At 38.1% G+C, this 13,761-nt stretch overlaps 1 protein-coding gene and 1 non-coding gene across 4 annotated transcripts in view; one reads left to right on the forward strand and one right to left on the reverse strand.

Moving 5' to 3' along the window:
- PTN (pleiotrophin) overlaps positions 1-10,599 on the forward strand; it is an 89,162-nt gene extending 78,563 nt beyond the window's left edge. Inside the window, exon 5 of one of the 3 annotated variants that reach the window (XM_033098605.1) lies at positions 9,853-10,343. In XM_033098605.1, the coding sequence (XP_032954496.1) occupies positions 9,853-9,908 (56 nt within the window). In that variant the 3' untranslated portion in view covers positions 9,909-10,343. Of the gene's footprint in view, positions 1-9,852 lie in introns of all 3 variants that reach the window. The other 2 variants (XM_033098607.1, XM_033098606.1) reach the window with 2 other exon arrangements.
- A 2,641-nt stretch (positions 10,600-13,240) lies between these two features.
- Positions 13,241-13,369, reverse strand: LOC117018362 (small nucleolar RNA SNORA31). The gene has a single exon (XR_004422222.1). It is a non-coding gene; the product is annotated as a small nucleolar RNA SNORA31 (small nucleolar RNA).
- Positions 13,370-13,761: the final 392 nt, after the last annotated feature.

Raw genomic sequence — 13,761 nt, forward strand, 5'->3', positions numbered from 1 at the left:
CCAATTACTGAAGAGACTGTCTTTACCCCGCTGTATAGTCTTGCCTCCTTCATCATAGATTAATTGACCATACAGGCATGGGTTTATTTCTGGACTCGGTTCTGTTCTGTTGATCTTTGTGAAGATCTGTATTTTATGTCCCATCCATGATACTGCACATGAAGTGAAAAGATCGAATTCTGCTCTTTTCTTATTAGACTGACATCTGTTTTGTCTTCTGTAAACTGCAATGAATACCTCATAACACTGTTGTAAAGATGAAGTAATATATGTAAAAATGCTTGATGAATGTGCAGTATTTTTAAGAGGACGTCCTTCCTCCCAAATGAAGTTCTTGAGGTGGGTGTTTCCCTCAACACCTTTTCAGGAAAAAAAAAAACAAAAAACAAAAAAAAACAAAAAAAAACATTGTGGCGATTACAATAGTAGGAATTATAGCTAGTATTTATTGAGAGCCTAGTGTGTTTTGTTTATAGTTTAGCCCATTGCTCACAACTTGTGTCACTAAATATTCAGAAACCTCTGTGAAATGGTCACTGTTATCGTCCCCAATTTTACATATGAGGAAACTGAGACTCAGAGATGCCGAGTGTATGGTTATATGGCTAATCAGCAGAGGGGCCAGGCCTTAATTACAAGGCAGTCTGATCCTAGATCTCCGGCTTCATGCACAGTTCCTTCCCCTGAATCTGCTCGATTCAGTGATCTCAGTTGCTAATCTAAGAAAGGTAAGGAATTCTAGACCCACTCGTCTTTCCTTAAATTCCTCTTTTTTTGATGGCTTTCCGTCGGCAACAGAATCAGATCCCGGCTCCTTAGCAGGACATGCTGGTCCAGCACCATCTCATTGGGCCCTTTCCTGATCCTGGCTCCAGATGTTGGCCCGAGGACTGTGCCCCTACTGGAACATCCCAGGGATGGCTGGATGGGCCATGATTCCTTATACATCCATTTTTCTGTACCTGTGGTTCTAGAAACCTGTACCCTGTTCTCCTCCCATACTTCTTGCCTTTTGTTCATTGAGCACATCTTTGTTGCATGGGTACTGTCTGCTAGAGTTAGTACCAAGGGTAAATCAGTGACCTACCTGGACCTATGGTGCAGTAGGAGAAGCAGAAGGACAAATCCTAAGGTACTGCACAGAATCACAAGCGCTGTGAAGGAGAGAAGCATATAGTCCTTTGGCATTGCTTCCAATTTAGTCATTTATTTATAACATCTATTAAGAGCCTGCCGTGGAGCACGCAGTATGGTAAGTGCTGGTGATGTTAAACGTTTCCTCCCCTCTTACTGCTCTGTTCTGGTGGTGATGGTGAGTAAACAATGGTGACACATAAACAATAATTAAAATAACAACTACATATTGGAGTACGTGTTCTTACAAACTAAAGAGCTAAGTGTTAGAGAGATTGGGTTGGAGTGGTAGGATGGTGCTAAGTTAGAGTAACCAGGGAAAGCTTCTTTGAGAGGTATCTTTTGAACTCAGTCTTGGAGATAGAGAAGGAGCTAGTCATACCAATGTTCTAAATGAAGCAAGGGGCAGGTCAAAGTCCCTGAGGTCAAAAAGAGCCTGTTGTGTTCAAGGACCAGAGAAGAGATCAGTGTGAAAACTTACCAGACTTCGTTATTGACTATATTTCCCATACTGTACTTTACATCCCCAGGACTCTTTTATAACTACTTCTTAATCCCTTCACCTTTTACTTCTTAATCCCTTCACCTTTTACTTCTTAATCCCTTCACCTTTTACTTCTTAATCCCTTCACCTTTTACTTCTTAATCCCTTCACCTTTTTCACCCAGTGCCCCGCCCCCAAACCTCCACCCATCTAGCAACCATCAGTTTGTTCTCTGTATCTATGAGTCTGTTTTGTTTGTTTATTTTGTTCTTTAGATTCTACATATAAGTGAGATCATACGGTATTTGTCTTTCTCAGTCTGACTTATTTCACTTAGCATAATACCCTCTAGGTCCATGCATGTTGTTGTAAATGGTAAGAGTTCATTTTTTTTTTATGGCAGAGTAATCAATTGTATGTATGTACCACAATTGCTGTATCCTATTGTCTATTCATGAGCATTTCAGTTGTGTCCGTATCTTAGCTATTGTGAATAGTGCTGCAATGAACATAGGGTATTAGATGAGTACTAGACTTATCAGGGGATCACTTCATAAATTATATAAACGTCTAACCACTATACTGTACACCTGAAACTAATATAAAATAATATTGAATGTTAACTATAATAAAAAAATAGTCACGGGGATATAAAGTACAGCATAGGGAATATAGTCAATAATATTGTAATGTTATTACAATATAGCTGCAGTGTCAGGGTAATAAACTTATTGGGGTTATCACTTTGTGAGGTATGTAAATGCCTAATCACTATGTTGTTTTGTACACCCGAAACAACAACAACAAAAGACTCACCAGACTTTCTTTGTCGAGCATTCAGTTGCTGGCAGGACTCACACCTCTGATAAGACATGTATTTATTCCTCTGTAGCAAGGACGTGTTTGCCTCTCTGGACACTGAGCCTCTTGAAGGGCAGGAACCACATCTCGCTCGCCTTTGTACGTTACTACATCTCATCGTCCTTAGTTCCTGAGAGGAACTCATTGAATAGTACTGACTCGAATGAATGAACGAATAGTGTGACTAACTAAATTGTCCTGGTCTGGCTCACTGAGACACATCATTCATTCATTGACTGCAAAAAATGTACAGAGAAATCGTTGTTAAAGAACAAAGTTCTCACCTGGAAGAAGACTTACTTGGATGTTTTATTTCCAATTCATATTAAAGAACTTTTAGTCCTAATTGCCAGGGCAGATGTGAGAATGAGGAACTATAACTATTTGTAGGGTTTACTTCACCAAGTGTGTCTGCTTTTGTCTCCCTTGGTAAATTCCCTGCTCGGAGGCTATTAGCTGTGCTCACACAAAACAGCTATATAATAATTAGTATTGAGGAAGGCTGCATAATAGAACAATGTTCATACTAATTAGTTACTAGGTTAAGAAATCTTTTTATTTTTATTTTTTGCTCCCCCCAAAGGTTTTGCAATTCTCCCTTCTAACTTCTACTGGATTGAGAATTTCTGCTTTGTGTTTTAAATTGTAGCTATTGCCATCAGCATTTCTTGACCATCGTAAAAGTTGTTCCTATTTATTATTTATGATGTGACAGGCATTACACTAAGCCCTTAACATGTAGGGTCTTACTTAATCGCCACAGCAGCCTCAAGAAGATTTGTTTACATTTTATCAATGAAGACACAAAGGTTGCCACTTGTGCAAGGTCACCCAGCCAGTGAGGGGGTCAGGCTTGAACTTGAAGTCAGGACAGTCTACGTCCAGAGTTCTTTTCTGTTAGAACAATGCTTCCCAAATTGAGTGCTCCCAACTCTTTGGGTATTCTAAAAAAAATAATAATTTTGGTTTTTGTTTCAATGATAATCCCAAAGCATGTTTGAGATCACTTAAAATGGAATCATTTAACTCCATATAATAGAATCATGTCAGATAACTTTTGGCTCTAGCTTGTCTTTGTGTAATAATTGCAATGAAGCACATGATAACTTTTAGTGCTCCATTTCTCAAGCTAACATCCTTCAAAGGGGCTACATTCCTCAAGAGTAAGACATAGCAATGTAATGCACCCATTACGTCCAGTGGCCTGCCAAGCTGGACCCTAGGCGGATTCAGCATTGCCTCCTCTCCACTGGGAGATTCATGGCAACGCGGATGCTTCACAAGGATCTGAGGCACCGCTGTCCTGGTAGCAGTGGAGACACTTGTCACACTCCCAGCGACTCCAACCAGCTTTGCATTGATGCAAAACCTCCAGGAACCTACGGGGAAATCAAAACAGGCTGGCTATTGCTCAGCGCACGAGGCACAGAGGCTCTTATTTGCTGATAATAATTTAAAATTTGTACTTCCTTTCAAGAAAATCGTTTGCTAACACATATCTAGAGCTTTAAAAATATCCTGTTCTTTGATCCAGTAGATCCTCTTTTAATAATATGTCCTAAGGCAAAACTTAAACATACAATGATTTGTCTGCAAAAACACACATTAAATCTTTATTTATAATAGCAAAAAGTGGAAACATGCCAACTGGCCAACAAAAGAAGAAAGGTTATATAAAACATGGGCTGGAATGTCATAAAGAAACACTCCTCAGTCATGTTTCAAAGTATCTGCAATGTCATGGAAAATAATACAAGAGAATTTTTAGTATCATACAATTTATCAGCTGTCAGTGTGTTCCTAAAGCGTAATGTTGCATATATTCATAGAAAGGAAACATAAATAGAACCTGCTGTTAAAAGTTTTATCTCTATATTGTGAAACTATGAGTAATTTCTGTTAGCGTGTAATTTTTTTTTTTAATTTTCCATATAAGCCTTTATCACTTTTAAAACCGGAAAAATAATACGTTTTAAAGAAGAATGAAATAACTCAGAGAGGAAACACTCTCTTCCTTCCAGGCTAAATCTACCACAGACGTACCTTTCTTCCTAGTAATTCATTCTCCCTGTAATTGATGTCTTTTACATCACACGTATCTGCAAGGTCATAGTAAACTGACAGCAAGAGAAATTGGCATGAAGCCATAAAAATAGCTGACCCATACCCACGATCTTTAATATAAATACATACTTTTAGAGTACTTTCCAATGTTGAAAGATCCTCACACAGAGCAATCTTGAAAACACTACTTGTAATGTGAGCTCTGTGAGAGCATAATTTAGACTCTTTTGCCATAGATCTCAGCATCAAGAACAGCACCCAGTATGTAGTGGATATAGAGTGTGTATTTGCTAAATGGATATGCTTTTGAACAGTAGTAGTAAAATGGGATCTTAGAGGTGGTAATTGCACATGATATTCCCAGTGGTCCTCTGAGGAGGACCTACCAGGTTTTATTATCCCCAATTTATGGAACACAGATGCACAAGGATTGATTTGTCCAAGATCCCAAAGCTGGTAAATGGTAGACATCAATTCAAAGCAATTCCCTAGGTGAAGACTTGATTCTCTGTATGGTCCTAATGGAATTGTTTCCCTATTGCCTTACTAAACAAATGGCCACGGTGCCACTTATTACATCAGTGTCCGTCAGTATTTTGTTTTCTATCCAGAATAAGAAAGAAAGAAAAATTATGGGCTCAGAATTTATTGTAGCATGGCTCATATTATGCCTTTTTCTCACTGCCTCTCTTCTTTCCTATCTGTAGGTTGCTCTGCATGTAAAGAATTGTGTGGGTTAAATTTTGAGTTTTCTACATAGGACATGGTCAAGATGGCTTTCCAGGTGCTATGATTCACAGCAATAGGAGGAGCCTGCATCCTTCCTAGTGTATTTCTTTTTAGGAAAGTCTTAGGACTTTCTCTACACTTTCAAACATATCTTAAAAGAACCTGTTTCTATGAAAATCACAAAAATGTTTACATACCTACCATAAGAGGTGAGTACTGTCCTCCAGCCACTTACAAACTGCTGGAAGAAGGATGAACGTTTGTAAACCCGGAAAGTGAAAACACACCAAGGACACCACCGTGAGTTTCCATCGAGAGATCATCCAAGGGAACAGAGCGAGTCTCTTCTCAGGCAGGTGCTCTCTCCTCTCACATTTTGACAAGAGCTCAGTTCCTGTTTGCATCCCTTTTTGCTTCACAGCCTTGATCCAGATGGGGAAGAGTGACATGTAGCCTGGGGTGTTATTTGGTGTGTAGCTTGTGTACACTTTCTTCGCTTGACTTGACTCTTTCCAGTGTGAACGAAGGTGCCCTACTGTGTCACATCAGGATAGTGATCACATTGGCTCTTAAAAGCTTTGAGTAACTGCTGTAGGTCTTAATTACAAAGCACTTTGCCAGAACCCTGCTCAGGGCCAATTCATGACCCTGATGCTCATAGTAAAGATTTCTTTCAGTGTAACCTTGAAAGGCTACTAAAATGGGACATTACTTTTACCCGCAGAGTTATTTCAGGCTTCGACTTTAAAGACCAAAAAAAGAAAAAAAAGTTTTGAGAAATTTGGATAAATCTTATATGCGTTTGGTTTAATTTGGTTTAATTTTATTCTTCATAAAATATTTTTGTTTGAAGAAGAACTGAAACATTGCAAGATTCTGGTTGAATTTACACTCCTTATTTTCCTTGGGAAATACTATTTTCTATGTACTCATGGGTTGACTCTTTTTGTTTCCCATTCAAGTGTTCATTTCTCCCCTCTGTGCAACCAGTATTTCAGGAGCACTTATTATGCGCCAGGCACTGAAGACACAGATGCAAACGATAGATATTGTCCCTACTCTCATAGGATGGGGAAAATGCATATTAAATAATTAGATACAAAATTCATAGTCCAGTTCTAACTTTGGTAAGAGCAATGAGAGACACAGTGGAAGTATCTAACTGTGGGTGGAATATGCTTAGTCTGGGAGCTCTGGAAAGGCTTCTTTGAGGAACTAAAATTGAAGCTGAGATCTTAAGGATGAATAGAAGTTGGCTAAGCAAAGGTGAGATAGTAGGAATAAAAACACACAGGTAGAAAGAACATAATGTATAAAGGCTGAGGTGGAAATAACCAAGGAAAATTCAAAGAGCAACCATAAGGAAGGTGGGTGTGTGGTGAGCAAGTGAGGCACATGTTCTTGCCATGCTACAAATTTATTTATTTCATTAAAGATTTACTAATCAACTATAACACACTAAGCACTGAGCTGTAGGCTAAGGATATAACGAGTACAGATTCTGCCCTCTCACGGGAGTTAAGTGCTCTGACAGGGGAAACAAAGAGAAAAGACTTCTAAGAATACCAAAAGGTCAACAAATTAGAAGAGGTGTCAAAACTGGTGCTTGACGGAGGAGAGGCATTAAGAAAATGGAAGTAATAGTGGAAGTGTAGGATTGATGGAATGAAGAGTTGATTAGTAGGTCCAAGACTAGGAGAGAAAAAGAATCACATGCTTGGGGAATTGAAATAAGCATAAATGTGGAGATTCAGGTAAAGGGAGGTGATTTGAATAATGGTCAAGACATAAGCACAAAATAAGACCAATAGGCAGTTTTCTACAGATGTGATGGTAAATGGAGACAACGTGGTGTTGTAGAGGTCAGGGAATGGCCTCTCATCTGATTCTGCTGCTGGATCATAGTAGCCCTTGAGGAATCACTGACACTCTTTTGGCCTCTATTTCTCCACCCATTACATAGGAGAGTGGGATGAGGTTCTTTCCAGATCATAGTTTCCATGATACTATTTAAAACCTTACTGTTGACTGGATAAAACTTGAGAAGTTGTTCATACGTTGTTGAGGCCACAGTGGCAAAGCTCATTTAGTCTGTTGGTAAAATGTACATAAAAGTCACAAAATACTGCTTTTGATTGAAAGCAATATTATTGACCCAATTTTCTTCTTTATTCTCAAAAATTTAAACCCTTCATTATGTGAGATGTCCAATTAACTTCATGCAAATGCAAATTCTTCCTTCTTTTCACTGCCTTTTACTAAAGAGTCCTCATTTTTCTAGTTATATAGATTGAACTCAAAGTGGACTGAAGTTCTGTAATGTGTCAAATGAATGCTATCATGACTTGCCAGTTTGTCAAAAAAAAAATTGATTGGCATTGTGCGAGTTAAACGGGCAATTGGTTGATTTCTTGGTATTTAGCAAGGTGTTAATTAATGAATATGAAATAAATGTCAGGTGCAGGTAACAGAGAGGGGATGTGTCCTTGCCTTTACCTCAGAGAACTGAGGAGGGAGTCCCATTCCAAAAGTGTTCCCTGAAATGAACAACCTACATTGTCTGTATCAAGGAGTGTTCAATATGCAGAATAACTTCAAGTTTTAGTAAGTAAATATACACACACACCTGATCAGTAGGACATCCACTCAGACTTATATATGAAATAGGGGCATGCTAGCCAAAATATGCAAATTATTACCACAAACATCGACTCTGCTGGAGAGCTAGAGAATTACAAATTACTGAGCATGCCCCAGTAAGGAATTTGGAGAAATTGGATAAGGGAAACCAGAGTTATCTCCCAGTGAACACCCTAGATTATTACCTGAGGATAACATTCCAATATACAGCTGTTGCCTAAAATGTCAACCAAAGACTGGAAATTATTACATGTGATGTGTAGCCATTGATTATTTGTTCAGAGATTAAACAGAAAACATCCTTTGACCTAACAGGTATCTGTGAACTTGGAAGGTCTGGTTATCTCACTTTTCATGAGTCAAAAGAAGGAGACATTTATAATGACAAGCAAAAATAGAGGGGAAGTAGAAGTGTCTTTGGTATAGAAAGGGGAACGCTAAGGATAGACATGAACAAAATGAATACTGGTGAGCAGTAATTTAGCAGGATTTTAGCAATTGCTGGCCTAATTGCACTCTTGAAACTTGAGTGAAGGAAGCTGAAGACAGTCACTGTGTGTAGAAATGCTACTTTGCTTAGTTTATGAGGAAGTTTAGAACTTACGTGAAGAAGTGATGAGGATAAGAATGGAAAAGTTTCCAGCTCTGATTCAGTATAAAGTGGGATTTGTACATTTGTGATGGCATCACGTCCCCTCTCGTCATAAGCCTTAGGACCCTGCTGACCCTGATCTCAGCTGACCATTGTCAGTATGTCCTGATGAAGATAAAGACCATTAACTATGCAGAGAAATAACCTCTTGTTCTTAGTCTATTATCACACTAATGATAACTGCTAACCTTTGTTGAGCACAGGCTATTGTGCCATGTTTTATTTTCAGTGGATTTCATACAGCTCATTTCATTCGGATGTTAACCCTATGAAGTGGTACTACTCCTATGCCCATTCACAAGTAAGAAATCTGAGACACAAATACATGAATTAACTTTCCCAGAGTCTCACAGTAACGTATGGATGGAGCCAGGATTGAAACTCTGGCAGTCTGGCTCCAGAGCCTGTAACTAAGCCATACGTTTCTGCCACTACTGTGGACCAAACGGGGTAAGGCTTTTAGAAGCATTTAGCAATAGTCTTTCACTTATCAGCCCAGTGATCCTGACCATTTTCATCTTTGGAGCCAAAGTTGACATATCTTATTCTATACTGCATCCTTGTACGCTTAGGAAAAGGGAGACGGCACGATGATTGAATGGCAAAAGGATGGGGCCGTTTGACTTAAATCCTAATAATTTGATTTACCTGGTTTAGCCCAGGTTGATACATTCCATTTGCTTCACCCAAGAGTGGCGTCTCTACCGGGTCAAAGCTCCATGTGGTTCACAGCTGGTCCTTCATATATGAATAGATGGCCAAATATAGAAGCAGAGAGCCAATCAGGAGTGGAAGCACTTTGAAATTATTCATCAGAAAATATGCTCATCAGCAGTTCCGTGGAAAAGGAATGTGGAACGTGAGGGCCTAAGCGAAGCTGTTAGAGTTCTCCAATGGATAGCGACCCAGCTCATTCTCCCAGAATGCCTGTTGTGTTTCTCTTTCTCAGTTAGGACCCCCAGACTTATTTCATTAGAAATAAGTCTTATTTCTAATCAGACTTATTTCATAATATATTTCATATATTAAGTGACGGCTGCCAACAAGATAACAGCCATTTCTAGGTGGTCACATGGAGTAGACTGTATTATTCATGCTCATTCTCATTGGCACTCTCCTTGCAAAAGCAGGTATACACGTGTGCACACACATGTACAACACACACAGATGTGCCTTGTCTATCCACCTAATCGTTTCATTCCTGAGCAGCTATCAGAAAAGTGGCTATCCGCCCAAAGCTTACTAATGTGATGCTTTTCCTTCTCTTTCTTTTTATTTTCAATCACAGCAGAATCTAAGAAGAAGAAAAAGGAAGGCAAGAAACAGGAGAAGATGCTGGACTAAAAGAGGCCACCTTCTGTAGACCACGAAAAGGACGTCAGCCAACAGGCTCAGTTAACTATTGCATTTATACCTACCGTAGGCTTTTTATTCAAAAATTATCTATAGCTTAAGTATACAATAGGCAGAAACAAAAAGAAAAGAACACTTTTGTAGTAGCATTTTTTAAATGTATACCATAGTACCACCATAATAAAGGACTGTAATCCTATTTAGAAAGTTGACTTGTAGTACATGATACATGATAGATATTGAGGTAAGTTTTTTTAAGTTACGTGATATTTTACATTTAAAATCCTTTTTTTTTTACTTTTTTTTTTTTCTTTTGGCAGCATTTCTTTCTTTAAATGTTATCACCATGTAAACTACTTCTCTTGTTAGGTAATTTTTTTCACCTAGACTTTTTTTCCCAATTGAGAAAAACATATACTAAACAAAGCAATAAAATATAATCATCCCATTTGAGGAAAACATTTTGTTTTCTAGCAATGGATTAAAAAATATTTTTGGTCAGCAAACTAGGGGGAGGGGGCAGAGCATGCACTAGTTCAACGTTGACTTTTTTTTTTAAGAAAAGCATTAAAACATGAAATTCTTTCACTTTGGCAGAGCATTTGTTTTCTTGATGAAACTATTTTTCCATCTAAGGAAAAAAAAAGACTAGGAAAATAAATCAAGGTGATGCTGAAAAAAAGATGCTTTCGTGTGCAATAATTTGATATTGTCACCCTCTTGCATTTGTCATCTACACTCTCCCAGTAAAGCTGTTGGCATTGAGAATTTATCATACAAACTAATTAAATCACTCTTGGGCCCAAATGTTATAGAGGGTTTATATAGATGTAAGTATAAATAATGGAGACGTAGATATAAACACCAATATGTCTATATCTATATATTTTTAATTTTATATCAATATTTTGTGGGTTAGACTAGTGATACTGAATTGAACAAAAGTCCCAAAGTAGTCTAGTAGTAAAGTAGTTAGTAAAAGTACTCTTCTTTTACTGAGGAAATCTAGGCTTGCACAGTCCAAAACAACATCAGAGTAACACTATGCAAAATGGTACTTTGTGCTTGGTTTCCGTAAACCCAGAATTCCTGCTCTACCACATGAGTCCAAAGATTATTTACTACTCTCCTTTTTTGCTGGGCTCTAAGCACAGTTTTTAAGTAAACAAGCCTATGTTTCTATTATTCAGAGAAATAAAGTCTCAGAAATCACCTGGGATTAGCATCAGAGTATTTCTCCTGAAAAGAGCCACCTCTAATTTTAAAGTGATAAGACACAATAAGCAAACAACTGTCTACTAAGATAACTCTTTTCAGCAATGATGATTTCAACATATCTTGGGCTAGCCATAAAATGATTGCAAGCTGATTTAATGATGCAGCCAAGTTACCTTCAAAGCTAAACTGTTTTTACTACCTAATCGAAGGCTCCTTTTGAGCTAAGAATATTAAGAGGGGTCTGTGTCTCCCCACAAAGTCAAAACCAACTGCCAGTGGGGTGTAGGAAAGGGGAGCGGCTTCTGGGCACATACACTGAACATTTTATGGACTGGTGCTTCTAAAGGTACTCTTTAGAAAGTGAAAGTGACAGTAACATGAAAAGTGAATGGAGTCCTTCACTTACAAGCAGACTGTAATAGGAAAATATTAGTCATGAGGATGGATGGAGGAGATGAAAGAAAGCCATTGTCTTGCGTGGGGTTTTTGACAGCAGAGCCTCACAAGAATAGGGATGATGGAAGAGTCTGCAGCAAATTTTGTCAGCCTCTCACCTAATATTGCTTCTCCATCAGCATTTAGCTAAAATAGCAGCCCATGAATCAGGAATGAGCTCAGGTGAACTAGAACAAAATCTCCCAAAGGAAACAGTCCTGTAAATAATCGTGTCATCCTTCGTTATACACAGGGCATGGCAGGAAGCCAGGTGTTTTCAGTACGTTGACAATGAATCCTAACAAACCATATAGTAGTAAGTCCTTTATTATCTGTTAAAGCAAGGGTTGGGGTGCTGATCTCCATCTCAGAGGCTATGAAAACAGACTTCCTCTAAGTCTGGAGAATTATTCTACCCCAGCCCCAGCTTTAAGCATCATGAGAAATCTCACTGAAGTATTGAAAACGTAATACAAAAGGACAAGCTCCAAAAATCACGGATTCTCACAAATAGGAAAAAAAAAAGACCATCATTAGGCATTTGATAGTTACCGGCAAACCCTTTCTTCCCAAATGTTCTGAGTTGTATGAACTTGACCTTAAACTTCAATCAGCCTTGAGGAAGGAAAGGGAAATGTAAAAAAGTCAACTGTGTTTTCTTAAATGGCCTTAGAGTGAGATAAGTTTTCCTTCCAATAATTAGGAGGATGTAAAGGGGACTTGCCCAAACCCTAGCAAAACAATCCTTCAGTGACCAGAAAATGTCCTTGTGTAGCCCAGTAACTGAATCCTCTACATTTCTACTTTGCTAAGACTTTCTGATTCAGCCTGTATATATGAATGCTGTCACACTCATTATTTATCGATGTTATCGAGAAGAGGGTCATGGAGAGAGACATTTTGACTTCATATATTCCCGGGATGACATCCTAATGTTTTGCTAGCTCTGCAGTAGAGGAACTCCAAACAGAATTTAATACTCTGAATATTTATTGAGTAAAGTTCTATTAAATTGTATGGGTGAGAATAATTTGAGTTGTTGGTCCTTGACTGTGAGGAGACTTACATAAGGAAAGAAAGGCTACAATCCTTTTCCCATTGAGAAGACAGACATTTCTTTAGGACTAAGAGATACACTTTTTTCTGCCATAATATCTAACCCTTGGCTCCATCATTCTGAAAGTCTTTAACTGTTTTATAACTTCTTTAAATAGAAATGGAGGTAAATATGCTTTAAGAGACATTGAATGAGGCAATAGAAAATACCATTTTCCCCGCATTGTGTTATTTTAAAATAGTTCTCAAACGTAAAATTAAAAATTTATCAACCTTTAGTCATGGGATATTCTAATGGAGTGAAGCAAAGGGCTTTCCCCCTATTAATCTTCTCCAAAAATAATAAGAAAAACATCCTTGGAAGTGGAATACCAAAGCCTTCAATTTCCATTTTTTTCCACCTGGCTTGCTTTTAATTTAATTAGTTTTAACCCTTAGGCTTTTAAAAGTGGATTCAATCAGAAGGTGAGGGTGTATGCAGAATAATTTTCCAACACAAACTCATTTTTTTTATTCTTCTTCTTTGGGATAAAACAGGTTCTTCACTGTCTACAAGGTTATTTCTGAGTTGCAAAACTTCTCTCCATGTCTTTCCCTGTATTACCATGTTTTTCTACTGTATTCCCCAATTCAATCCTGGCTGCCACAGTCAGAGAGACAGACAGGGAGAGGATTCATTTTTCTTGCACCTGGAAACCTTACTAGCAAATAGTAACTACTCCAGGTCTGTCAAATAGATGCATTTTCAATCTACTTTTCAAAGAAGATACAGACTCTTGGAATATATTTACACAAGCAGAAAAGGTCATCCTGGAAGTAATGACTACCTCAAACTTTATGTGGACTCTAATTCCCCTGGAAATAAAACATGTGGAACATTTTAATCAGAGAAAAACATCAAAATCTCACAAATCTGCCCCCTCCCCATGGTTTCTATTCTTCCTAATCTTTCACTTTTCCAAGCAAGGCACCAAAAGTAAAGTAAAATGCTCAATCCTCTTGTGGTCTCAAGGAAAACAATGTAATTCAAGGATATCTCAGCACAAAGGAATGCAGGTCTACATGTGTTTATTCTTTTTAATTAAAACAAACAAACAATGAACTCTCAATTTCTAATTTCTATAAAGTGATTTGT

Source organism: Rhinolophus ferrumequinum, chromosome 26, assembly GCF_004115265.2.
Source record: "Rhinolophus ferrumequinum isolate MPI-CBG mRhiFer1 chromosome 26, mRhiFer1_v1.p, whole genome shotgun sequence".
In the NCBI taxonomy this organism is placed as follows: Eukaryota; Metazoa; Chordata; class Mammalia; order Chiroptera; family Rhinolophidae; genus Rhinolophus; species Rhinolophus ferrumequinum.